Below are 27,360 nucleotides of genomic sequence, written 5' to 3' on the forward strand. Positions count from 1 at the left end.
AGTAACGTGCCCAGAACAGTCACCAGGATCAGAGAAAAACTTGTCATGAAAAGAATAAATCTTTGCTCGAGTTGCTAAGGAAATTTTTCATACTTTTCTCCGTTCTATCATGCCAGAATGATGCTGGCAGTGTAGTACCTAATGAATTATTTATTTATACTTAAACAGTTTTGTGCACTTTGAGTCAATATTTGCTTCTTGGTCAAGCCATTCAGACATTCCTTGTCCTTTGTTCATATTAATAATAGTATATCCCTTGATTTTTTGCTGTTTGTTGGTTCATGCATATGCTGAGCTGCAAAAAAAAAAACAACAAATGTTTGAGATGCTTGTCAGTGTAAAGGCCGCATGGGAGGAGAAACCCCTGTTGCGTTAAAACAGGAGTTGTGCTACAGAAAGGCAGATACAGTTTTATAGATGGTTTTACATGTGAGCAATAACCAGTCCTTGCAATGTAAGTTTTAGGACTACAGAAAGGGTTTAGAGGTTGTGGAATTTTTGGGCGTTGGCTTCCCACTCCCATTATTAAAACAGTGCTTTTCTTTAAAATTGCATCGCAATCGTATATTACTGTTTCGGTGTTCTACAGTAACTGATTTTTAAATTTTCATTACCTTCAAACACTTCAGTTTTAAGCACTTTTTCCAGAGGCCAGCCCATCTCAGTACCAAAGTAAAGCATTTGGGTGATGAGCTGGCAGAATCCTGGCTCTAGGTAATTAATTTGCCTTTAAAAAAATAAACCCAAACTGTGGATGGAGCATTCCAGGTAATTACACAGTCACTCTCTTGCTTATTGCTGTGGCTCTTCATATGATTACAGCTACAGAGATGGGGGCATGGCAGCCCCAGTCTGCAGGGGAGGAGGAGGAAGGGGGAAGGGGGAAGGCATTTACTGTCACTGCCAGAGAGGAGTCTGATCTGTGCTAACTAAAACCTAAGGAAACGGCTCCAGGATTAAGTGATGCTGCTAAACGAGCACCACTCTATCTGGTACTGCAGCCAGGAGCAAGCTGCATATCCATTTGTGCAGGGAAGTTTGTGGCCATTTTATTCAGCACAGAGAGATTTCAGTCTCCCCTCGAGTTTATATAAGAAATGGCAGCACCCCAAAAAGTAAGTAACATGCTGATTGCTTTTGCAGCTATGAGCAGACTTGTGAAAGATAGAATTGTAAGGAGTTGATGAATGACATCAGCATCTTCACCATCTCTAAACCTGGTTTTTATTACTGGTATTAACGTTCACCAGGAGAATTCTCACTTCCAGCATGACCACAGAAAGCTTTGCAAAGCCACTGAGAAGCCATTTGAAAATGCTAGGCCCCTTATGTAACCTGGCTGGCTTATTTTAAAAACTTAGCAACCTGTCCTTCTACCTTCAAGTCTGGGCAAAATAACAAACCCCCCTCCTCCCCCAAATAAACAATACAAAACATCTGTGATGACGCAGCTTCTTGGATCCCATCTTTATGCAATTAACCAAGCTTAAATATGCATAAGAAAATGCACGTAAACTGAAAATATGGGTAAGTCATGAAAACAGCTTATGAGAAGGAAACCAAAATTCAGTAGAAGGAAAATAAACCCAGGATACAATATAAAGATATAAAACTTTATTATGAACATATTTAACAATGATTATGCACATAAAGTCTTCCAAGAAACTTCCTTGAAGTAAAATATTCAGTTTTCCTTCATATTCCACATCAGCATTAAGTTTTACAACATAAATGGATAATTTGCTGTTATTAGCACAACTTACAGATACACAGAATATTTAACACGTCCTCATGCACACTTTCTCAAAGCAGCATTTAATTACAGCTTCTCATTAAACAGAGCATTTATCTTACACATTTTTATACCATTTTGGTACACAATTTTTCCATATTTTCATTTTACATATTTACAAACTCCTAAAAAAGTTTTACAGTAATGCAAAAGTTATTACTGGCATAAGCAAAAGGAAATGGGTGGGGAAATTAGGTGACTATGGATAAAATGTAGTCATTTGGCTCAGAAAAAGACAACAGATGGAAGTTTTTCCTAGCTGGAACTGTTCTCCCCAGTTCTGGTACCACAGATCCAATGCACGAGCTGTTTCTCACTGGTGCTAAGCCTTAGGCTTCTTCTTTGCCAGTCCTAGGAAAGTTTCCACCAATTTCAACACCAACTGGATTTGTAAAGCAAATACTACAGAAAGTATCTGCTATGACTGGCTTGCACTCAATTATTGATTTCTTACAAGTCCCTTATAATCACTGTGTACGTGGAAGTTTTGCAGTTATTAATGGATGACATCTCCTTTAGAGCCAGGATCACTGTGTGCTGTGGGGCCTTCTTGTGTACATTTCTTGTTTTGTACAGTTGCAGTAGTTTATTACTAAATACAATAATTTCATAAGATGGAAATAACTACTTTAGCAGTAATAAAAGGAAGGTCAGGCTAGCTTCTTAAACAGATTTCTTCTGTTTGACCCTTAGATTTCAATACTTAACTCAGAGGTGAATTTATGCCACCTACGCCCAAGGTGTTTACAATCCATACAGGAATATTCTTTAAATACTGTCTCTGCTCTCCAATCATGGAAATAAGAGGAGTCTTACTAGCAAAACTAGTTACTCATCTGCTTCATTGCTTTTGCCATCTTACTGTATATTGAATTTGATGCAACAGTGATTCAACCAAGCTACCATAACACTGTAGCACTTCCAAAATACAAAGCTATTTTGCATGGCAAACATTGCTTAAATATAATCTCTAAAAATGACCACAGAAATTATTTTCTCACTATTTTCATAGTGAGATACTTACTCATACATTTCCCATTCCTAGCTTTTCTATTTCCACTTCAAATGTGGTGATGTAGTGAAGTTTATTCAAACAAAACAGCAAGAGAAATGGGTTGAAAATAATCTTCAAGTTAGATTAAAAATATGGTTTTTAGTTAATGAGATCACAAGGCATGACACTATTTGAGAGTTAACTGTAACAAGCAGTTCAGACTGTGATAAGAAACATTAGTGTACTTTGCACATTGGTCTAATTTTATCTCTTCATAATAATTTAGGAGAGACTTAAACAGTATCAGTGGAAAAATATGAGTATAAGAATCCTGTAAATATCAGTTTTTGAGAACCTACTTCCTGTACCCACTGTTACTCCAATGGAACTTGAAAGGATGTGGCTTATGTAAACAATGCCAAATTGGTTGCCAAGTCTGACTCTGCACATTCAAATAGGGAGAGCTATCTCAAGAATAATAAAAATGAGAATGGACTCTACAATTTTAGCATACAGAGCATCTCCCATACCCTTTCAAAATAGTCTAAAAAGAAGTGCTGAAGGTACATTTTACTAGAGTTTACTGGAAAGAAAACCACCACTAACTTGAATTCCCTTCTTTAGTGTTTACCTATATGTTCTTCTAAAATAATACCAATTAAGAAGTAAAGGGGAAGAACCTGCTTTTCCTCCCCAGCAATTTCCTTGCTTTAGCCATACAACAGTGCTTTGGCTTCTAACAAAGAAACAATCCCTGGCACAAAAAGTTTTTCATTTCAGATACTCTCCAGAAATTTCACAGCTCTTCATAATTTTAGAAAGATTTCCCTCTCACTCACACACACACACACCATGTCTCACAACACATCTTTAGCAGAGCACTGATTGAATCTGAACTGTTCTATGACAGCAAGGGTGCAACCACATGAAGCAGTTCCTTTGGTCCTCTCTAAGTGAGATGCTGCCTTGTGCAGCCTCCCCTTCATGATCTTGAACAGCCACCAGGAGGTTATTGCAATGAGCACAGTCTGGAGCAGTTGTTGCATTAAAGCACAACAAATCTCCTTTTTCCCCAGTATGATTTAGCAAGTCTAGCAGGATTTCATTGCACTATTCTGCTTGAACTTCTTTAATGATGAGCACAATTCTCCAGTGCAACCCAGCACCATATCGTAGTAGATTAACAGTGCTTTTGAGTCTTCTAAAGCAGCAGGGCAGAGAAATGTTACAAGAGTAAATCTCTGTTACAACTACATTAAAAAAGGAGATACTTTTAGAAGGGTCAAGTATCTGAAAGCAAAAGTAGTTACAAACAAACATCCTAAATAAAGAACCAAACAATGGCATAGGAGAAAACCAACTTCTAAACAGAGAAGCAGCAGCATTGTACAAGGAATACTTAATTCCCATATAACTTTGTTCCAGCACAGACTGGAATACAGATAATCACAAAATGTGCTAGTAAAAGTTCCCATCATACAGGTGGAGACTGGTATGACAAAGAAGCTGAACTCTGCACACAACACGCTCACAAGCTGACTCTCAGGCATGTTCAACACACGAGCAACCATAACTGTTCCTAGCATGTAGAGTAACTATCTATTAATACAACTTATGGGAAAACTGATGTAGGAAGAAAAAACGCTTAAAAATGAAATGTTTGGGAATTTGAAACTCTAATTCCTTAGAAAACTTTCATACTCTATTCCCTGCAAATAACAATCCCCACCAGCATACAAGACCAGTAAGAATTCAGTACAGGCTTCCTTCTGAGATTTTTTGTTGCTGAAATACTTCTGTTTGAAAGGGCTGTATAAAAAAAACCAATACAGACACTTCTGCTGTGGCAGTAAAGCATGTCATGAAACATAATTTTGCACCACTGAGACTATTTTGGCTCACTACAACTTGCCTATTTGCCCGTATCTTGCACTTATAAATCTGGTAAACTCACTGAAATGTATTCTAAAAATGGCCTTAAGTCTGTATCACTTATTTGAAGGAAGAACAGAAAACTTTTGTCTTCTTGCACTGATGAAAAAAAACCCCAAAAAACAGAAACCAAAACACTTCATTCCCTGCCTCCAGCTCAAAATGCTAAGGTAGAAAATTGAAATGAGGCACTTCATACCACAGTGCACAGTATACAAAACAGCTAATGCAGAATGGAACAGATGAATGGCAGTATGCTGTACATCATCCTAAAGAGAAAAAAAAAACAAAAACCAAAACCGAGCAGCAAGGAAGCAATTGGAAACGCAGTACATAATCTGTGAGACTGTTCAATGGAAATAGACGAAGATTTTAGTTCACAGACATCCGGCTATCAGGCATTTTATAAGACATGTAAAACTTTTGGTTTCTTCAGTTTTCACCACAACCATTTCCGTCATTTGTTTTCTCAGTTTTATCCTTGTAAACAGAAACAGAAGCAGGATGCCCTTCCTGGGGGTTGGTGCTCAGATGACAGCAGATTGTACAAAGCCAAAGAAGTTTTCTATCTAGGAAAACTTCAGAATTGGCTGAGCTCCAGATGAACAAGTCTGTCTACATTGAAACCAGTCAATCAATCACTGTCCGACTCTTCTTTATACTTGGCTCTTATAGCTTGGCCATTCTGAAGGGGCATCTCTTCATAATCACTCCTGTGAAACAGACACATATTGTAACTCCTGAACATGGAAGTTCAGATTGGAAGTTGAAAATAAAAAGTTAAGTTCTAAACTACAATGAGGCATCAAATTGTTACTTGGGTGAGAAGTTGTTATCTGTTTTTCTTCCTTGTGGGAGCTATGAACAACAAATTATTTTTCATCAGAGGATGATGCGTAATAAGTTATTCCAGCGAAAGCCATTTCTCACACAGATTTGCAAGAAGCAAGCTGGTACTACCACTACTCATCTAACTAACCAAAGGCAAGCTATCCCAGCATGAACTTGTTCAGGTTAGTGCAGTGTTGGTCCTATCCTCACAGTCCAGCCACTTCAGCACCTTTGGTAAGAGGTGAAAACATTATGGGTGAACTTCAGTGTCCAGCATAGGGACACCTGATTGGGATGGGTTTCAAGGGCTACTAAAATTCTCATATTACATAAAATCACCCAAGTCAAGGAAGTTTTGCTAGACTTCATTGTTCTTCATTTGATAAGTGCTGGAGACTTAAGAAGCACCACTCTCCTTCCCTAAAGCATTTACATACGAGCTGAGTCTTTGCTAATTCCATCTGACTCCTGCTGTCCTTCTCAGTGTAAAAAGGAAGCCCTTTCCCCTCAGCTCCTACTGCCTTCACTCCATGAGCTACCAGCATCATAATACTTTGTTACCTGTTTGTATCAGTGCCACGGCAATCCCTTTTAGAAACCAAAAAGAAAAAAACAAATTCTCATTGTATTTCCGTTTCAGAAAAGGCTACATTTCTATTCTTTAGTCAGAAAACTTGCACTAACAAACCCTTCACTTAATTAATGTGTAAAAGAATACTACAAAAACAACATACCAGAAGTAACTCTCCATAGATATTTTATAATCTTACCCATAAATCACATCATCATCTGAATCATTCAGCATAGAAAAAGCAGGATTGTCTTTCAACTGTGATTCTGGAAAACACAAATAAGGGTTTATTTATTGTGTTAAATATAGAAATGTGTCTGTAGTGCTAACTTAACGCTGTAGCAACAGACATAACTTCCAAGGCAGTCACAACCACAGTTCAACAAAACTATATCCAGACAGGAATTCTCTCCTTTAAATTCACTACACTTCGGCCACATAATTATAGTGTTCTTGAAAGTTAAGGAGACAACATAATTATCTCATTTTTAGACAGATAGTTGTCTAAGTTCATTTTCTCCCCTGTGCAGTTTCCTGTGTCGTATTTCAACCTGCATGTACATTGGTAATTCTTAATCAAAATTCTGTATGTATTTTAAAAGCACAGACTTCTTGGTTATTTCAAAGCTGAAAATATAGTAGACCAAAGCTGGAATTCCTTGATTGCAAGTCAATGATTATGCAGTTATTTTCTATCCTTGAAAGAGATGAAGGAAGGAGTTGTACCTTTGAGATGAAAAGAAACACATACTTTCCCATTGCTATTTATGACAATTCCTTCTAGCTTGTTTTAAGGCCTTCATTTCTTGCATAATCTGTGCTGCTTAGCTGCAGTTCATAGTTTATATGCAAATAAAATTTAACCTTTTTTCCTGGCAGCATTTTATCTTCTGCTTTCTACAAACAAATAATTCTGCAACCAGCAGAAGGCTTTCAACTTTATCTGCATCCAGCCAGTTCTTCTTCCACTCTGGATGGAAAAATAGCACTTTTCTGAAACAGTTCTGTCCATCTCAACTCTAAATTAGAAAAAGGACAAACTCCACTATTTAGTGCCTTCTCCCTGCATGCTCTCAGCATACAAGATAAGATTAGACAGGCTGCTAGATAATCTCATCTCCTTTCCCGTGAAAGGTTGGGCCACATCATCTTTCCAGGTCTCTTCCAGCCTGGGCTCTCCTGTGGTTCTGTACCTTGAACAGAATGCTTAAAGTGGAAAATGTACTCAGTAAAAATATTTTAATGATCTTTATCTGTTAGTGAGGGAAATGTGTTATAATCATCATGTAAGCCAGACTGTATCCTTTACATCAGAATGCAAAACCAGAGCTGCCACTGATTCAGTCTTTTATCTCCCTTTACATGGGCCTGTGCAGCCCTCTCCATAGCAAGTTTGCCAAAATTCCTCCCATATTAGAGATCAGTTTCACTCCTACTTTTCCAACAGCATTTGGATTTCAGAGTCCAGTTTGCCAGCATGCCAATGTCTCAACCTGGATTAGAACAAAGTACAAATGAAGTGATGCTGTTCCTTAAGGGCTGTCTGTGAGTCACTTCAAAGACTGGTGCATTACATGCAAACATCACACTGAATGTAAACTTGATCTAAGTGCACAAGAATTCAAGCCTAGCTAATCAGCTGATTATACTTTGTGCTCCTTCATATTTCCAATACTAATTTGCTCAGAAGCAGTGACTGCAGCTTCTCCTTATGTTAACTCAAAGCAGTTCAGAACAGTAATGAGACAAATGGAATACAAAGACATTGCACAGCATCTGCTAATACGCCAGCTCTTGCCATCCACGTTTGCCAGACAATGCTCACACTTACCATACAGTGCATTCTTCGAGGGGGAATATACGAAGGCTAACGTGTAGAGATAGAAGTTCAGTAACCCATAAAATGATAAGAATTCAGCTGGTAGTAAGTGTCAAGGATATTGCTCAACATAGTTCTATACACAGGAACTTTGGAAACAAGACCCAATGCATACACAGGCTGTTTCAATGGAAATAATGTTTACCTCACTGAAGTTTGTGAGCATGAATGGCTAAACAAACTGCCTGTTTTAAATTCAATGACAACTGATGTACTCAAGCTATTTCAAGGTAAAGCTCCCACTGAAAACAAAACTTTAACACAAGTAACATTTACTCAGGTACAGTCTGCTCTTCAGCAGTGGAGTACATGGTCAATTGAATAGTTCTGCCTTGAATGCTGAAAGAAAGCAGAGTAAGTTGGGTGTTCAGATGGGTTTGGTTTGGTTTATTTTTTAAAAAGTTCTTCCTTGGCACAGTGACGAAGAAGGAAGGAGAAAGGATTACATGTGGATAGAACTCTGAAGATGGTTTCTTGCCACTGTTTTAGGTAAATACTGAAGGTTTTACATATTGTTTTCTCCTACCTCCCACTCATAACTAAGCTAATCAGCAACCAGAACAGCTGCAGTCACACAAACACTCTCACAAAGCAGAATGTATTAGGATCTCATGGTTCAGGGCCAGGAATACAGGTCACAATCCTGCTATTAACAGATATCAGAAATAAGTCTCTCCCAAGCCACTTAAATTCTCTGTTGTGACCTGTATCACACGTAGACTCGGACCAATACTCAAATGCATTTTCAGTGACATCAAAACTATTAATTTCTCATATTTTAGTACACCCCATGACAACTGCTAAGTATAGCACAAACAGTTGAGGCAGCAAATACAGCCAAATCTGCCATAATATCTCATTAAAATTAGTTAGATTATGCACCAGGCATGCATACCTATGACTTCATTCCTCTTGGAGACTATCACAAACAGTACTGGTGCATTTGATGTGGACACACTAGACTGAGAGTGTCTAGGTCACAACCTTTACAAAGAGCCATTAAAAAACGCTGACAGGAAATCTCAAACAAAACAGACTCAACTTCAGAAGTCCACCTAGAAGTCAAAGGTCTCAGGTACATCACTTTAAAACACCTTCTGCATAAAAACAAATTAACATTCCTACTTCACAACACAAGGATATAGTTCTGATAATGAGTTGACAGCTCAGCAACAAAGTTGTCCTGTAGAACTTGTGCTCCAAAGCGTAGGTAGAGTATAACAATGCTGTGGGGGGGGAAAAAAAGCATATAGGTGTACCGTGTCCTTAGGCTACAAACTTGAAACAGTAGTTTGACAGAAGAGTATATGAGAGAATAATTATGTTAATATGCTGACCATTTATTTTAAGATACATTTGCTTTGCTAGTTCTAAATTAAGAATCATTCTTTTATGATTAAAAGTTAGCACTCAGCTGAGAAAAGCAGAAATCCTCAGATTTCATCTACTACAGACAATCCAATAATCAACAGCTATTTGAAATAATAGCTTGGTGTAGGGAAAACAGATATTAACAGCAATGTAAGAAACTAACTGTAAAATTCTGCTTTGGCTAAATGAAGCCTACAAAGCTACAGTAGAGCTCTGCCAAGTGAACTTCTAAATCTTGTGCACTGCCAAGGTAATCAAAATTATACAAAGTTAGCTCAAAAGGCCTCATGAAGGGTTAAAACAATTAAGAAATGCTTGCCATCACAGTAATATTAAAAGGCATTCTTCAGTTTCATTGACTAATTTATTAGCAGCAAAATTTATTCAAAGCCCTGAAAAAAAGGTTAGGTAAGTTAGAGTACTGATAAATGTACTTTGAAAAGCCTTACCTAATGACAAGCACTACAAAGGTTAATGCAGTCAAGAATTTTAACCTGAGATCTGAAAAAGATTGAGAAAAGTTGTTATCAGTGAATTTTTACACCTGCATCTAGGAGAAGCAAGGCCATTTGGGAAGACTCAAAAGAAGTATTCCTTACCAACATAAGGCATGTTTCGAAGTTCTGAGCATGCCCTCACTATCAGGAACAAAAGGTACAGAATGTATGTGGCTGCCACCACAAGGAAGAAGACTTTCATTCCCTATAAGGAAAGTGTTAGGTTTTATTATTTAATAAGAATTCATCTATTCCTTCTTCTGTCAATAGAAATAATTCCCAAAAGCTCAACATAGAATGGTCCATTTATGCAGGGAAAGTAGGCTCATGAAGCAAGGATGATGATATACTCAGGGACATTTTTGGGGAATGTAGAGAAAGGACACTTAATAGAAGCCAGAATTTTGTTAGCCGAGTTCAGAGTTGGCTGAATCTCGACAATTTTCTAAAAACACAGCTCCCAAGAACAATACAAGGACCCATGTACATCAAATCTTCCTTTAGAACAAGAAAGTCTGAAATTTAGTAGGGTAGGGACCTTGGAGGCAGTTAAGATGTACAAAACTGAATAACAGACTTAAACTTTTTTCTTTCAATCCCAACAAACTTGTGTTGTTTTGTCTCCAGATTTGCAAGACAATTTACTTTTCCCAATGGGACAGATCTCAATACAGTCTATGCATGATCTAAAGCAAAAACAAAAGTACTCTAGTCAGAGTAAGATTGTCTGACCAGCATTTTCTGTTATCAAAACTGCGTTATACATTTTTACAGAAGAACAAGCTCCCTCTCTCCTTACATTGCCTAACTGTACCTGACCATTGGACAACAAGAAGTCATTTTTTACTTACCTGGAAATTACCTGTGTCAACCCTGTATTGATATGTAGGATCATGTACTTCATTCACGCTAGAAAAGATTCAAAATTAAAAAGTGGTACATGCACAACTCCAGACAGCGTTAAAAAGACATGTTGACAAAGAAACCCCCTCACAAAGAAAAGGTTTAAGGTTGCTGTACAGAGTTTATAAGAAAAGGGTTTGGCTGTCTAAGTTGGTGCAATGCCATTAATTCCAATGGAGTCAAGACAATTTACCATATACAGCAAACTATATTTGAAGAAATATGGAGGATTTAAATTTGGATCATGTCTAATCTCCCCACCCATTTTTTAGCAAATGCGTATCTTGTAAATTCCTACAGGCCTTCAGGATTCCAACAAGTCTTCAGGATTCAGTGTCTACATTTTATCCTTAGAAAACTGTGGCATGAGGCCTTCCCTCATAGCAATTTTACTAATAGCATGAGCATTTTCTGCAACTGCACTGCTTTTAATAATGTACAATGGCAAGGAGAAGGCTAGAAGTTTTCTTGCTTCTGAGAGATAAAATAAGAGGCAAACACTTGAGACTAAAACAGCATAGAAACTACAAATGTACTAAAATGGATGAAGTTTCTTGGGTGGGGAAGAGTGACACCATTATCTTAACACAACAAATTGGAAAAAAGGGGGAGAACCACTAAACCAAGCAAAAGAAGAGTTCTGAGTAATAACAGTATAGCTTGACTAAGCCATGCCAGCAACAGTTGTGCAGGTTTACTAGTCAAGACAGTCAGGTCAAACTATGCTATAATTAGCTTCAGAGAAACTGAAGCTACTAAAAGCTGAGCCATAGCACTAGAGTGATTCTTGTAGGGAGCCATAACATACTGACAAAGTAGTGATTTCTAGATCGCACTCAGATTTAGGAAATTATTTACTACTAGGTTGTCCTCAGAGAACTGTTTTCAAATCAATCACAATTTGCAGAACAGAAAGATGTAAGAATTTGGACTCCATTCCTGTATCACAATTTGAGAATTAAGAAAGAGATACCACTAGGTACATTCCATCTTCTCATTTTTTAACACTCTCAGCTCATACTTGTGCAATACATTTTGAATTACTTACGTTTGCCATATTCCCAGTGTAACGGAGGCCAGCCACAATAGTCCAACAATAAAGAATTTGGGCAGATAGAAAGTTAAGCACTTCCTTTCCCCCTATTAAGAAAACAATAGTGTGGTAAAAGTGTGAACACCTTCAGATTTTATTTATTCTTGACAGAATAAAATAACTATCATCTTTGTTTCACTCAACATGAACTGGATTAAGAGACTCATCTGTATTTTCATCCTGCACAAGTGACTAGAGAAGACATATTCTATCATCATTTGTTTTAATAAGATGAAGTATAGATGGAGCATCCTATTGACAGGTTCCCACATATTTCACTGATAATGCAAATACAGGAATAGGCTCCAGAATTCCTATTTCTCTTATGTAGTATTTGTAAGTAGTTTTAAAAAACAATCAACTACCACATACAACATCAAAATGCAAGAATTCATGCAAGAATGAAGCATTATGGCATCATAATTCCGACAACTGTCCCACCTATTTAATTTAAGCTTGGTTGACTCAAAATAATCTACTTCATCATAAATCATTCTAACTCCAAAGCTTCGTATGTCACATTGTACTTTATGAATAAAATAAATATCTGTTTTGTAAGAATTTAATTTTTGTCACCTTTTGAGAGAATGGAACAAAAGAAGTCCTGTCTCCTCAGTAAGTAGAAGATATTGTTGCATCTCTTACCTGTACTCTAATACCATGGTAGACACAAAGCCAGAACAACAACAGTGCGCACAGAAACAGTGACTGGAATAGATCATCCAGCATTCCAGGAAACCAGCTGTTCACCAGAAAAGAAAGGGGGAAAAATGGATCTGTAACAAGAAAAAAAAAAAAAGTTAGAGAGAGAAAAGACCTTTCACTACAAAATGTAAAGCAAAATCTATCTTCAGCAGAACCAAAAACACCTAGATTTTTTCAAATTACATCAGTAAATGAAACTAAAGCTTGTTTTATTTTAAAGAAATTAACAGAGAAAATGGTGCCTCCAGCAGCAATCCACTCTGCTTAGGAATAATCTCAAATGGTTGCCAACATTTCTAGATGATTTCAAGTTTTATTAGACTTTCTAGTAAACCAATGTTAATATGGTGATGACATGAAAAATTATTGTGTAATCACTAAGATGTAAATATTCTTCTGATACTGCTAGAAAGTGCCAGAATTTGCTGTGCTTTACTGGACTAAAAGTAGCTTGCATTTTTAACTAAAGCATGAGTATCTGAAAAATGAAGAAATAAGACAGCAAACTTGTAAGATTAAGTATGGCAGGCACCTATTCCAGTCAGAGCTTTAAAAAAATAGTTAACATCCATGTGACTAAGAACAGAATCCACCCTCTCCTCATGCCCTTGAATTTGTTACACTTGGAAAGGGTTGTTTTTTTTTTTAATTTGGTTTTTTGAAGCTTTATAAACAACTGCTTATAAGTGCAAGGATAAATTCCATTTTGCCTTCTCTTTTTTTTCCCTGCTTCTCTTTTAAAAAGGTGCCTTTCTAAAAATTCAAGGATACAAGTACCATTGTAAAGTAGCAAGAGAGGAAGTAGGATGGACATCCATTTCTGTTCAATACCCCAGTCTCTCATGGAGAATTTCCGCAGGGAATGTGCAAACAGGCACTATAAAACAACAACACCAACAATTTGTAAGGAAGGAATACAGCCTTCAGTGGTTTAACCAGAGCTAAGAGAGAGCACAGCACACAGTAAAGGCTACTTCACGAGGCCTTTGCCACTGAGAACACTGTCAAACAGGAGCCAGGTCTCCTAGTTTCTAGTTCAAGTTTGCTCACTGATCCGGTGCAAATGACTTAATTTCTCAAGCAAACTGAGAAGTAAACCACCCAATACATGAAAATCAACAATGAGTGGGGAAAAAAAAAAAAAGATGTTGTCTTGTTACTGGTCACACACTATCAAGTTCCACTTGAACTTTTTAAAAAAGCAGATTGCATTTTATAGTCACAATTACCTGAGCAACATCATCATCAAGAAAAATGCTATGGAAGCGTGCAGCACTTTGGTGTCCCTACCCTTAAAAATTCAGGATTTTAAATTTTATGTTTTTTTTTTTTATCAAACACTTATTAGTTAGGTTAGAGAGGAGATATAATCTAAATCACAGCATAGTTTAGGCTGTAAGGAACCTCTGGAGGTCTTCTAGCCCATCTTCATGTGCAAGGCAGTGATAACTTTAATACTAGATCAAGGTCAAACAGCCCACACTCTGGCCATCCTATTCCTGAGCCTACCTACACTGCAAAAAAAATACTTTTCTTTAGCATCTGATCACAATTTCCTTTGCCTAAGCAAAATCTTTTCTGTTTAATCCAAACCCAGAGTTTAGAAAAACAAGTTTTCCCATTTATCCTATTTTCTTAATGTCCCTTCAATACCACTTGTAAAAACATAAAAGCAGCAACTATGTAAGTATTTCACAAACGTTTTTACACCCATTCAGTGACATGTCAACTTTACTGCTTGGGGTTAAATTCCTAAACACAGCATTACAGAGCAGTGGTATCATCTGCTACATAATTAACTCCAGAAAAGCTGCAAATAAATCTTACCGTGACCATGAAAGTAAGAACGACAAAGACAAATCGGAACCATATTTCCACTTGTGAAAAGGTTGGATTATAGGTCTTCCACTACAAGAAAACAGAATGAGTATTTTGACAGACTACATATGACATCAATATCAGCACTTTATTGCAGATACTGAAAAGTTCTGTGGCTTTTCAAAATTTAATGGTATAACCAAATCCCGCTATGTCTCCATGGAAAAATAAATTTGTTTTATCAAAAAGGACTGATAAAAAGATAAGCAAAGAAGTCTAATTTGCTTCTCTTTTATCCTGCCACTTCATAACATACTCGGTGCTGTCATATATTAAAGCACTCTCAGGACAAATAGGATAGTCTCCTCAACTGCACTTTCAATCAAAGTCTGAATGCAAATAAATGAGTAAATCCAGTGTGTTCTTCTGTACTACCATGGTCAGATGTACAAATTGATTATGAAGAAGTCAGAAAGGTACAGGGGTACTTCCTGTAAGGAGTTTATTTTCTTTTTCACTTACTCGTCTCAGAAGAGAAAATCATGTAAAGGAAGGGTAAGTAGCTTACTAGAAAGACAGAAATCTTTACATAGGTTAAGGGGGAAAGCCTCCTTCTTCTATTCTAATTATTAGAAGGGTATAGATATTAATTATAACATGTCAGTTTTCACAAACTCTGCTCTGTTGACAATTTATCTCATACCTGGCATGCTTCTGAAGCCATTTTTGAAATGTAAGCTCCCTGGCACAACATATGCTCTGCTCATCTGAACAAGAAGCTTTACCTTTCAATGTATTAAATCTGTCAACCTCTGTCTTGTCTTTTTAAACTGTAAATGTAGAATGAAAATTATATGTAGAGAAACCTATTATACAAAAGGCAATCCATTGATTTCAACTCAGATCACCATAAACAATTGTAATAATGAAATAAATGTGACAATTTTAGTTGCTGCACCAAAGTTTGGGTTGGGGTTTTTTTGAGACTGCATAAAGGTCTGCCTTAAAGGCAGCCTACAAAGCAAGATAAAAAAATGTACAACTATAAATGCCCCAATACTTTGTTCTCTTTGAAATCTGGAACTAAATAAAGGGTTTGTGAGCTTCAGGCATTTTTTCCCCTTAGAGCTTATTTTAATTACATTCTTTATGCACTAGATTATTAAAAATATTAATATTTAGAAAGTTAATTTGGTATATTAAAAATATTATATTTTTCCTTTACAATAAGATTTTAGGTTGCTACCGGCTCCGACACACTGAATGTTATATACAGGCAAATATACCAGACCTAACCTGTATTATAAACTTTGTTTAGTTCTCTTTTCTCCCAATGCAAATGTTTCTAAATTTCTCTCTGGAGTCAAAACATATAAATGATATAAGTGCTTTATAAGCCATCTTTAGCACTATTAACTGAGACAGTTATTTCACTGGAGATCACCTGAGTGAATTATTTTTATAACCTGCTTGTGCTAGCTGAAAAAAAATATAAATTATCTTCTTCATAAGCAAAGGCCCCCGCAAAAATAACTTCATTTTTCTTTGAATTAGTTAAACCTTTCCAGCCCACACTTTTCTAAAGTCTGGAGAACTTTGCTCATTCAGATACACCTCCTGGAGAGGCTGAAAAAAAAATACCACCCTGAAGACAGGCAACATCTCTATAAGCAAATGCAGAAAACTGGATATTCTAATATTATTGTAAAAAATATCTCCCAGCATTCAGACTAAGTTTATCTATTACAGAATACAGGAGCAGTAGTTCTGAGAGATTTTTTTTTCCTTATAGAGTTAAAAAATTGGTCTAGACCTTTATCAACAGTAAATGCTATAATAGCTCTGACATTAGTAGTGACAGAAAAAATAATTAGATGTGTTTTTTTATTTATCTTCAAAAATCTGATACTTTTTTTGTTACAGTTAAAGCACACTTCCACAGCATTAAAGAGACTTATTTTACTAGTATAAACCTTTATACTTACTGTGAAAGTAATATTCTGGATGGTGTATGTTAACTTGTTTAGATCTTCAAAGCTAACAAATATGTTGTACTGAGTGTAGTTCAGGTAGCCCAGGTGAGCAACAATGATTTCACTGCATTTCTGTGAACACACAGAAACAAAAACATTCAAGTCCTCAAATGACTCCAGAATGTGCACTGTTAGTATAGGTTGTAGAAGTTGCTCCTAAATGGTCCAATATTGATGATAAATATCATATATCTCACCAATCTCAATCAGTCTGATCAAGACTTTCTTGAAAGATACCAGAGAGAGCAGAAGAAACTTGATAAAGTCAGTCAGATGGATCAGTGTCTGAACACTAAACAGTGCCACCTTTTCACCTGAGCTGGTGACAGCAACTGCTCACAGCACCAGGATGGAATCAAGTAACTCTTGTCACTAACTCAAGACGGTGAGATGGGGCTACCTCGCACTAACTCATTTTTGAAAGTTAACAGGAGGAAAGAGAAAAACCAAGTATATTACTCTCTTGGCTGTGTAATTAAATCTAATGGAGCACTACTAATTCATTTCTGAAAATTTCATAGATATGTGTATATATCTATATAAAAAGAAGACACTTGATTTACTATATATGCTTATCATAAAAAACTTCAGCTATGTCCTTCCTAAAGGACTTGCATCTGGAGGAGCTGTTTTGAATGTCTTTAAGCTTAAACATTTCAGTGAAAATTACATTAGAATCTCTGAATGTTTCTTCACAGTGGCAAAAAATCTGTTTTTTTCAGAACACAGTTGCCAGCTGATTTCAAGCAGATTCTGCAAGTGTTGGAGAAAAATTTTTCTTGCTCTGGAATCCCTTATCAAATCTTCTGCTACAATATCCCTTTCTTCAATACTGCGAAACCTGTTTAGGTGACTGAACAGGACCCACTGCTTTACTGACAAAGAGCAACTCTAACAAGAAAGAGCGGTCTTTAACAGGCAATAGACACAAGTCACAGAAGTGAACAGAAAAACGATGTACAGGCAGGTGTCTTGTCAGAATTACTGCCTACATTGCCATTATAAATAAAACTCGGGAGTCCTTCCTGAGACTGTACCTGTGTTCAACAGGTACAATTCTTATTTGCAATGCAAAGTAGGGTGCACACATATTTAAAGAAAATACACTGCATCAGAGTTTTGTTTAAGCAAGTGCATACTTGTGCACAACTGAGTAATCTCGTCCGATTGTGAACTTGATTGTTAACGTATGGTGTGCTTCCATCCTTCACCACTCCCAGGACTTTGACTGTCATTGTCACGTTCTTCTTGAGGGATCCTGGAATTAAAACAGTAAACATTAATCTGTTGCTGCATGTAGAAATTAAATCTCAAATAGAGTTCTAAAATCATTTAAAACACATATGTTATCCAAATACTACTCAGACTTACCCAGTTATACATTACTGGAGTAGGGCTACAGTATTTTTATACATAGGCAGTAAGTCACAAGCCCTGTACTGAATCTTGGTAATTGTAATTACTTGTAATTACAAATACAGTATTTCTCACCTATATACAGAGAAGCTGTACCGAAGCAGTATCATTACAATTTATACATCTAATTCTCCCCAAAATGAAGAAGGAAATGCACAGATTATCTAGATACTACTGTTTCCACAAAACTAACAAAAAATTTTTCCCCTACTGCTGCTGCTTACAATGCAATCAGTGCTGTCCATGTCTTTACCAAGGGAGGGAGTGAAGTGGAAGAAAAGCATATCAGAGGAAAAACCCGCCAAGGACAGCCAGAAAGCAACAGGATCATGTGTGTGACAAAATTAAGGATACAATAGACAGGTTGCTACAGCAGTTTCTGAGAATTAGGTCAGATTCTCACCATCGTGCTGATCCAACTCAACCACACAGGTCAGCCACAGCTGCTGGTTGTAAGTTGACAGTGGTGGTGAACTTAAATTAAATGGCTTCAGCTGTAAAAAACCCCACAAGGTTAGCACCAGCCTTTACACAGCTACATGACATATCTGTAGTTAAGACAATGAAAGGTATGTTTATTATGTTTGTGACAATATTTTTGAGAAGTGATTTATACTTCTATGCTATTCTGTGGACAGCGTGATAAGCAGCTCACACACATGTCTTCCAGAGAAGTAGCTTAAACAGCACATGTATTTCGCAAAGCACTGAAGTAAGGAAAAGTACAACTACCTAAACCCCATAAAAGCAGCAGCAATAAAACAGAAAAGTTCAGATATTAAAAACAAAATCCTGAGACCTAGCCTGAATATACAAAATAATTTTTAGCACTTTACACCAAAAGTCAGATTTGTGGGCCTTCATCTGCTACACAGTTTTAAACTTGTTAAACAGTAATTACAAAAAAGCCCAATTTTCCACTAGGTTTTTGAAAAATCCCACATTCAAGTCTAAAGAATAAAAGGTATCATTAACAGATAAAACCCACACACAGGAAAGACTTCTCAACTTTGAAATCAAGATGTGCTTTAAAAAAAATAATATCCACCCACAGTACTGTATCAATCCAAACATATATAGGTGACTGGTAGGTAAAAGAAACAAAAGCATTGTGCCAGTGTATTTAAAGGAAATGTGATTTAAGGAAAAACCCACAACAAAACCTTTTTTGCACTTTCACAAAAAATACTTCAGATATTAGGTTGACAGTGAAGAGCTAGACAAACAAAAACACAAGAACTGAGGACCAAAATACGAAAGCATTTGAGAACATGTGAATGCTCCTCTGAGGAATCTAGATCCCATGTCTCAGTCACATGATAGTGAACAATTAACAAGAAATATTTCTTTATGATAGAAAGGGAAATTACAAGAGGGATAGCATTAGTTGCCACTGAGTGCATTGTTTTTCAACACATGTTCTCAATTTCTGTTTCTGAACCCCCTACAAGAATCTCCAATATTAATTCACCAGGGAAAAACTCACATGTTTGTTTATCAGAAAGTGCTGTGCAGAAACATATGAGAAATCTCTACCCGACCTGCTCACAACGGTAAGAGACCAGAAATCGCTCCTGGGCTATTCATGGAGTAACACAGTGGTAGTACAATATTGCACATTCAGCTTCAAACTGGAAAGCACCACTAAGACATTCTGCAGTAAAAGCTTAAATATTTAAAATAACTGGGGGGAAGGAGGGAAACATTTAATATTACTAACATCAAATAATGCCATTCATATAATCTAACAATATTTATTAACTCTTACCTTCAGGCTGTTATTTAAGTCAGTTCTTGCTACAGAAGTTTCAATTACATTAGGACCTACACAATATGTAAGAAGGAAGAAAGAAAATAATATTAAAGCATATATATGAGTGATGATGTAAATATAGGCTTTCATAAATAATATTCCACTTTTCAGATGTTTCAGGTAAAGGGTAAAGCACTTGGATATTTCAACGTAATTTTTAAATTTGACCTGCATGTTCCTTTAAGCATCTCTGTCATGGTGTTTCTATGCATTATTAAATAAAGTAAATTATAAATCAAGAATTCCACGTCAAAAGCCCTGAATGTGTAGTTTAAAGTACTACAATTTCAGTAGTAGTTTTTTTATTAATATGTATCTATATATATATATCTATACATGTATATATATCTCCCAAGATTTTATGGGAATGCAGTCATGAAAGCACACAGCTACAGAACTCCCTTGCTTAATCAGAGCAGGCTGCTGAGGGACATGTCCACTTAAGTCCTTAACATCTTTAAGGAGAGAGACTCCCACGACCTGTCCGGGAAACCTATTCCAGTATTTAACCATTATGGTAAAAAAAATTTCTAATATCTAACTGGAATTTCTTGTGCTCCAGCTCGTGTCGCACCTCTGAGAAAAGCCCCATCTTCTGTGCAACCCCTGATAAGGTGGTTCCAAACAGCAGTGCAATTTCCCCTTCAGTATGAAAGAGCATGGGATATTGAGGACAAGAGGAAAGCACACGTCTTTTTATGCACATAAAACACGAAAAGACTAAACCAGGAAAGTGACAGGGAAGATTAGGAAAAGATCTGTGTGTTCAGGTTGTGAATCCTTCTGTTCAAATGGTCTCTCCCTGTATATATTTGGTCTGGCAACTTAATGGAGTTTTTTAACCCTCAAAATATGCTCTTTCAATCACAAACTCAGCATTATAAAAATTATGCAATAAAAGCAGTTTCTCATAAAGACCAAACACTTCAAAGTTACTACAGAGAAACAATGGAAAAGAAGAAGTTTATAAATGAGCACCATGGAATCACTGTCCAAGACAGGTTAGCTGTCATCACAGCTCTAAACGTGCAGCACTGCTTGGGCTCCTACAACTGCTCTAATAACAATAATAACCCTAATAGGGTTAGGGTTATTGTTATTAACTTAACTTAGGTTTATTGTTATTAACTTCAAAAGAAAAATTAAGAATTTCTGCCATCACAGCCAGAATTTCATATTAGAATTGCAGCACAACATCACTGACAGCTACCCACTAAAAAGTCTGCTCTGCATCATTGAACTGTTCCGTTCTGAAGTACATATAAACCAGATTTTTGAAAGGCATATGTTGTTTTAACAAGCACAATTGAGTTTCAGTAGGTGTTCACAGTTGGTAAGTCATCACATACCAGTAATTAAGTCATGATGAAATAAATAGAATTATCCTTTTTTAAGGGTTATTTTTTTATTGGAAGATATGAACCAATATTGGGACTGAGAAATCACAGTCAAAGTTTTTAAGAACAGCAACCAAATAATGAAGTTCTAGTGCTATAACTGATTCTTCTCTAGCAAGTGAAAAGCTTTTGAAACACAATGATGCTGCTGGCTTCCTGACTAACAAATGGAGACTAATTTACATAGTTATTGTTTTACTTTTTGTCTCGATCACTTAACATAATAACAGATGAAGGCAAAGAACCACCTTAAGGTAATGAACTGCAAAGCTACAGAAAATGAGTTCTGCACCTTGGATTTTCTTTGAACTTGTCTCACCCCAAAGATAAGACAGACCCATTGTGAAAAGAGAAAGAAAGCGATTGCAACTTGGAAAAAAGACCAAACAAGTGTGTCTGTTTTGGGTTACAGGAACTATAAGAGTAGCATCCGTCTTCAATCAAACTGTCTTGATTTCTCAGATGAAAATCAAGAGTTCCGCCAGGCTTCCCAACTGCAGGTATAGATGTTGAGTGTGGGCAATGGCATATTTAAGTAGCACAGAAAATACGGATGTATCTTCCACACTTTCATTTACTTAGTGGGTTTGGTGAGCTTTTCTCAGACTGTACCATTTAATGAGGCAGAATTCTGTTGTTAGGGCCCCTCCTTCTATTCACAGGAAGCAAGCAGCTGTCAACAAAAGCCGTGAGGAATATCACAGTAATTGTTCAGTGGGTCTCCTCCCAAGGTAAACAGCATCCTTTTAAAAATATTCTAGTTATAATAATAAACAGTATCAGCCAAACTATCCAGCAGACCAATCTTAAAAGGACAAGAATCCCACAGCCATGCCAGCTCCTGAAGGGGATCACAGGCAAGGCCCGGAACCACAGCATGGTACAGATGAGCAAGCGTTGCTTACAGCAGCCAAGTCCCCTGGGCCAAAGGTAACCATATCACCAGATTACTCTGCCTGCAAACACAATACACCAGCACAGCTCCCTCTCAGGTTCTGCTACTGATTAAGAACAAAACACTCAATTTTCCCTTCCAGGAGCACTGCTTTTTGTCTAGTCTTACAAAAAACAACTTTCATTTTTTGCAACCTGGACGTGTAAGTACACAACTACAAATATGGTTCAATTTTAAAGCCAAATAGCCAAATTACACTAAATTAAATATTTTTTTTTCCTTTGTCATAAAATGCACTTTTGCAAATGTGTTTATGCAGTATTTTAGTGGCCAAATAATGCCCTTCAGCATCCTTCAGCAAGTGACAGGAATATCAGTGGTTAACCTTTATGAACTGAAAGCCTATTTAGACTTTCAGCTGCTCTAATAAATCAAACAGCAGGAAAGAAGGTTTTATTTCACAGACAAATTTTATTATTGAAGGCTATTATGAAAAACGTACTGCCTACAAGGCACAGGTGGGCATAAAAGCCTAAACAGCTGCCTCCAAACAACTCACCCTTCTTTCCAAGGCAGGTAGGACTGGATGGCTCCCAGGCCTGGGCAGCCCTTCTCACTCTAAAGGAAGTGAAGGACAGGGCAGAGGTAGAGACAACCCAACAGACAGGTCAAAAAGTGTCAGAGAGGGGCACAGGAGAACACACTGGACATGCTGAGAGATGTGGAAGTCAGCAGTAAGGCAGAGGAAGATGGTAACAACCTAAAGTAATTCTTATATAGGAGGTGGATTGCTTAATGAGTATCAGTCCCTCCTTCCCCTTCTCCCCATCACTTAAGTTCTGTATTGATAAAGCTCTCCTGACAGCAGAGTACTAGTTTATTTAACACTGCTAGGAGAGCACACTGACTTATTTTTCAAATATGTTCTAGCCCTGGAAAAGCTTTCCAGCATGAAATAAAGAAGGGTCCCAAGCTTTTCAACTCCCTAGTGACACTGCATCTTTGTTCACCAGACTACCACAAATCTCTCTGATCTCCAGCTTGAGTACCCAGGCACTATATGCTTAGCCTCCCAGGTCACGTCAGGACTCTCAAAAAGATCTCTGAAATGAGAGACCTAAGCTCATATATGTTTGACAACTGAAGTTCATATTTTTACACCAAAATATTTTGTATTTCTGTGGCACTTATCACCCAAACATTTAGAAGGCTTTACAAACACCTTCCTCAGTTGCCTCACAGGAAATCACCAGCACTACCATTTTACAGATAGAAATACAAAGAAAAACGGCTAATGTAGCAGGCTGCTGAAAAATTATGTTGCAATGAAGCTACTTTTGTCTCATTTTATCGGCTCTCCCCTGCAAAGCAGTTGCAAATACCAAGTCTTTGTAGGTAGTACTCCTATGAAAAAGTGAGATGGAAGAAACACTTCCCTGTCCCTGTCAATTCTAATGCTTCCTCAGACATCTCAGGAGCAGTAAGCTCATTAGCATTTAAATACCCCTGTAAATACCAACAGGTTTAGACAAAGTATATGAGAACTGTAATCTTTTAAAAAGAGAACATCCTTACCTGCTATTCCTATGAAGACTGTCAGACCAAAACAAATAAAGAATACTACAAAGACCAAAACAAAATGCCTTTTGGACAGTGTATACAATCGCATCGGAGCCAGCCTACAGGGAGCAAAAGAAACCACAGAATTAGTGTCGGTCATATTTCTAAAGGGGTAGAAAATAAACCCCATTCATTCTTCAACAAAGAAAATTAAACCAAACCCTCAGGTAACATGTAACACTAAGAAACAAGATATTAATCATCTGTGCTCCAAAATGTATGAATTTTGCCCATTTTATTTTATGCTAGGGTTTTCTATTGTCCTAAAACTTGAGCAATAGAAAACATTTCTTAAAGGGAGAAAAAGTTGTTTATGTTATTTTATACATTATTAACTTAAACGTCCAAGACTCTATGTCTCCCACAATGAGAGCTTAATCTAAAGGGACAGTCATCACTAACAACTCAGTTACCTGCACAGGATCTTGATGAGTTGTCTATACCCTATAAACATACTTCAACCCTGCACGATCATACCTAACAAGGAGTAGGGCAGACCTCCAGATATGCTAGATGTGCATGCTCAGGCTTTGAATTCTTGTCTGAGCTCCACCAAAGCTTAGGAAATAAAAACCTGAACTCAAGGTTTCTACTGGACACCTAAATACAAATACACATATAAGCAATGACATCTCTTGCACTACACATTGGTGGTTATCATTAGGTTCAAGACAAAACAGGGGGGCAGGGGTGTGGGTGTACATTAAAAATACCAATTGCATTCCCTGGAGAACAGGTAACTTCCAGTTCTGTCAGCCTAAGGGAAATATGATCAAATAACTAATCCTACATAAGGTGGACAAATCCACTGTGTTTCAAAATACAGCCAACATTTCCTCTTGAGTTACACCAAAACTGAGCTACCACATACCTGACTTTCTACTGCTGTTCCAGGAGGTATGACCCTAGGAATCTGTACAGCTTAAATACAAAAGCTGTAGGACTAGGAGGTTGATGGCATGGTGGTGCTGTTTTTCAATAAATTTGCACGAGCACCAGCATGGAAAGAAACGAAACGGTAAGACTTTAATGACAGAGCTCCCTCCCTTTTAACTTGGAATAAAACTTCTTTCTTCTTTTCACCAGCTAAATGGTACTCTTTTTGGTTCACCATGTTAAAAAAGAATTGCAGAAAAGGTGGTGAAATCCTTCCCATAAGCCCAGCCTGAACTTTGGGACCAGGTACCATGTGCTGCATGCGTGACAGCCCTTAAAAGCAAGGCAAACAATTCACTATAAACCAGTAAAAGGATTTAACAATAACAACCTCTATCTTCTCTGAGAATCACTGCATTTTCTCCAAATGAAGCACTACCAAAACCAACTTGCATCATTTCTTTAAAGTTTGAGAGATCCAAATCTAAATTTATTAACACACAAAGGAGGTGGGGAAGGGAGGAAAACCCTGCAGAAGAACTGCAAGCAACTAGCTGCAAATGTCAGGAGTCTGCACAAACTAGCTGTACAGGACTCCAGGCACAGAACCTGCAAAATACTTGCCACACACCTTTACACACAGCAGAAACTCTGCATCAGTCCAGAGGTCAGAACAGCTGATTGTACAGCCAAAAACCACAAACCATACATGAAATGACCAAGTAATTGCCACATAAGCAGTACTAGATTGTCACACAGAAGCCTCACAGACAAATAGGATTTTGACTTTTAAAAATGCCAATTAATAGAGGAATTTCAAACCAGAACTTGTCTGCACAACTTTTGCAGGGATGTGACTGCAGTATTTTTCCTACATCTATGTCTTAAAACCTCAGCCTTCATGCACTTAAACCATGTTAAAGCCACTGAATCTGTACTAGTACTAAAACAACTAACCAAGGTGCATCTTTCCATCAGCTCCAGGGTCTCCTTCAGTTCCACAGATACCTTGTATTCCCTGTCTACCTAAGTACACCAAGTATGGGATATTATTATCTTGAGATACCAAAGTATTAATCTCAGCAAGAAAACCCTTGACATATAAAAACAGTACATAAAATGTCGACATGCCTAAATTACCTATAAGACTTAAAGTACATAACAAATGTTTCGTGGCAGAGCACATACTGAGGATCTCTCAACACAGGAAAGCCCATGGGTTGAGCATAGCTGACAACTGGAAGAGTATCATGTTTGCAGTAAAGCTTAACATATACTTGTGTTGTCCTGAACAGCTCACATCTGGGCATCCACCTAACAGCTACAGGTTGATGCAGGATATTTCTGACTTGCTGTGCATGTTCTTGGTTCTTCTGCTAAATTCCCTAATTTCAAAGTTTCTGCAGACATTTCAAAATGCGTGATGCAAATGTGAAAAATACCACAAAGCTTTATGCAGATGACTGCCATGACAACATTTTAATTCCACTGAAAGTACTCCACACTCCTTACAGGAAAGCTCCCAGTTCCCCATCCAGCCAAGGGTTTTACAACCACTGGCAATTAGCAATTAGCACCTTGGTTTACCCATAAGCCAGTAGATGTGTTCGTGTTTTGTGAGCTTTTGAAGAAACATATTTCTGACACTGGCTCGTTCTTTATTCCAGTTGCCCTCCAGATGGTGCAGCACCTAGTAGTCAGAATGGGTAGGTGTACACCTATGCCAACAGGGATGCTGTATCCAGCCAAGAGTGGAGACACAGGGAGAGGGGACACAACTCGTATCTTCCTCTCATTCACACCTGTACTCCTCAAGTCTCACTTAGGCCACTGACCACATGTGCTGCTTTAGAGGTCAGTAAGGCAACATGGACACTTTTATTAACAGCAAATGTAAGAACTCAGCCAAATCTTAACTGCATTTCTCATGAGGGCAAACAATTTACAGCATTCCTATCAGGTGAGGCATGCTTCATTGCCCCTTGCCGCAGTCACAGAACTTCCTTGTGTAGATCGAAGCGTCTCATTGCACCTATCACCAGCTGACATACAAAGCAGGTAAAATCACCTTCCCATAAGTTCATTGTTTAAGTCCTGCCTTTTGGAAAGAGATTTTATGAAGTTTATAAGTAAGTGTAAGCTGGTGATGCCCCACTGACAGCCTCTATCTTACATTTGAAAGGCCCAATAAAGAATGAAATGCTGGAAACACATCTATGGGAAAAACAAAAACGATTCCTCACTCTGGATGCACTTGTTCAAACAGGTAAAGAACTGTGCTTTGCTTTACCAAGCAGAGTGGAAGATACTTTAATCAGCCCAACCACAGCAGTCGAAAGCTAAAGACTAGCCATCCAACTGTCTGCAGTCTTTCAGGCAGCTTTTACCACCTACACTCAGCTTTATCCTAATTCAGAGTGGTTTATAATTAACTTATGTCTGAAACTGACTGCAAAGGAGGAGAAAGCACTGAGATACAGAGAAATATTGTACTTAGACATCTCAAATAGCAGTCAGTAAAACTGAACTGCTCTAGTGAAGCCTGTGACAGAGTTAACTTTGGAAACACACACTCACACCAACTGCAATCTTTCAGTAGCCATTCATATATGAGATGTAAAGGTGGGTTCCATCTTACTTTTGAAGTAAAGTTTTGTCTCAAAAGGTTCAGCTAAATGTTTCTCAGGACATTTCTAATCTTCAAATCACTTCTGATGACTGCACAACAGTCTTTAATGAAGACCATCATAAAAAACAGCGCCTGTTACATAATAGTTTTCACTTAAGACTAACTCTAAAGAAGGGAGAGCTGTGGTGAAACTGAGATTAAGCAGTAGGTAGGCACAGAGGTGATATTAAAATCAGAAATAACTTGCTTTTATGCACAGCAGCTTTTCTGAAATCCTAGCCTCAACATCTCTGCC

General features: G+C 37.4%; 1 protein-coding gene across 5 annotated transcripts in view; it reads right to left on the reverse strand.

Annotated features, from left to right (window-relative positions):
- Positions 1 to 1,599: 1,599 nt before the first annotated feature.
- The window catches only part of TMEM181 (transmembrane protein 181), a 35,730-nt gene continuing 9,969 nt past the window's right edge, over positions 1,600 to 27,360 (reverse strand). For 3 of the 5 annotated variants that reach the window (XM_088053343.1, XM_014263703.2, XM_088053345.1), the window contains exons 2-18: positions 23,516 to 23,619; positions 19,604 to 19,659; positions 18,239 to 18,329; positions 17,559 to 17,677; positions 16,372 to 16,491; positions 14,396 to 14,476; positions 13,346 to 13,445; positions 12,509 to 12,639; positions 11,819 to 11,910; positions 10,719 to 10,776; positions 9,970 to 10,072; positions 9,820 to 9,871; positions 9,143 to 9,225; positions 7,952 to 8,041; positions 6,320 to 6,386; positions 6,111 to 6,137; positions 1,600 to 5,431 (exon numbers count right to left, since the gene is read on the reverse strand). In XM_088053343.1, coding sequence (XP_087909469.1) covers positions 5,353 to 5,431; positions 6,111 to 6,137; positions 6,320 to 6,386; positions 7,952 to 8,041; positions 9,143 to 9,225; positions 9,820 to 9,871; positions 9,970 to 10,072; positions 10,719 to 10,776; positions 11,819 to 11,910; positions 12,509 to 12,639; positions 13,346 to 13,445; positions 14,396 to 14,476; positions 16,372 to 16,491; positions 17,559 to 17,677; positions 18,239 to 18,329; positions 19,604 to 19,659; positions 23,516 to 23,619 — 1,453 coding nt within the window. In that variant the 3' untranslated portion in view covers positions 1,600 to 5,352. The remainder of the gene's footprint in view (positions 5,432 to 6,110; positions 6,138 to 6,319; positions 6,387 to 7,951; positions 8,042 to 9,142; positions 9,226 to 9,819; positions 9,872 to 9,969; positions 10,073 to 10,718; positions 10,777 to 11,818; positions 11,911 to 12,508; positions 12,640 to 13,345; positions 13,446 to 14,395; positions 14,477 to 16,371; positions 16,492 to 17,558; positions 17,678 to 18,238; positions 18,330 to 19,603; positions 19,660 to 23,515; positions 23,620 to 27,360) is intronic. The other 2 variants (XM_088053344.1, XM_014263704.2) reach the window with 1 other exon arrangement.

Source organism: Pseudopodoces humilis, chromosome 3, assembly GCF_049639895.1.
Source record: "Pseudopodoces humilis isolate 2021_Gansu_Grassland_sample_001 chromosome 3, ASM4963989v1, whole genome shotgun sequence".
In the NCBI taxonomy this organism is placed as follows: Eukaryota; Metazoa; Chordata; class Aves; order Passeriformes; family Paridae; genus Pseudopodoces; species Pseudopodoces humilis.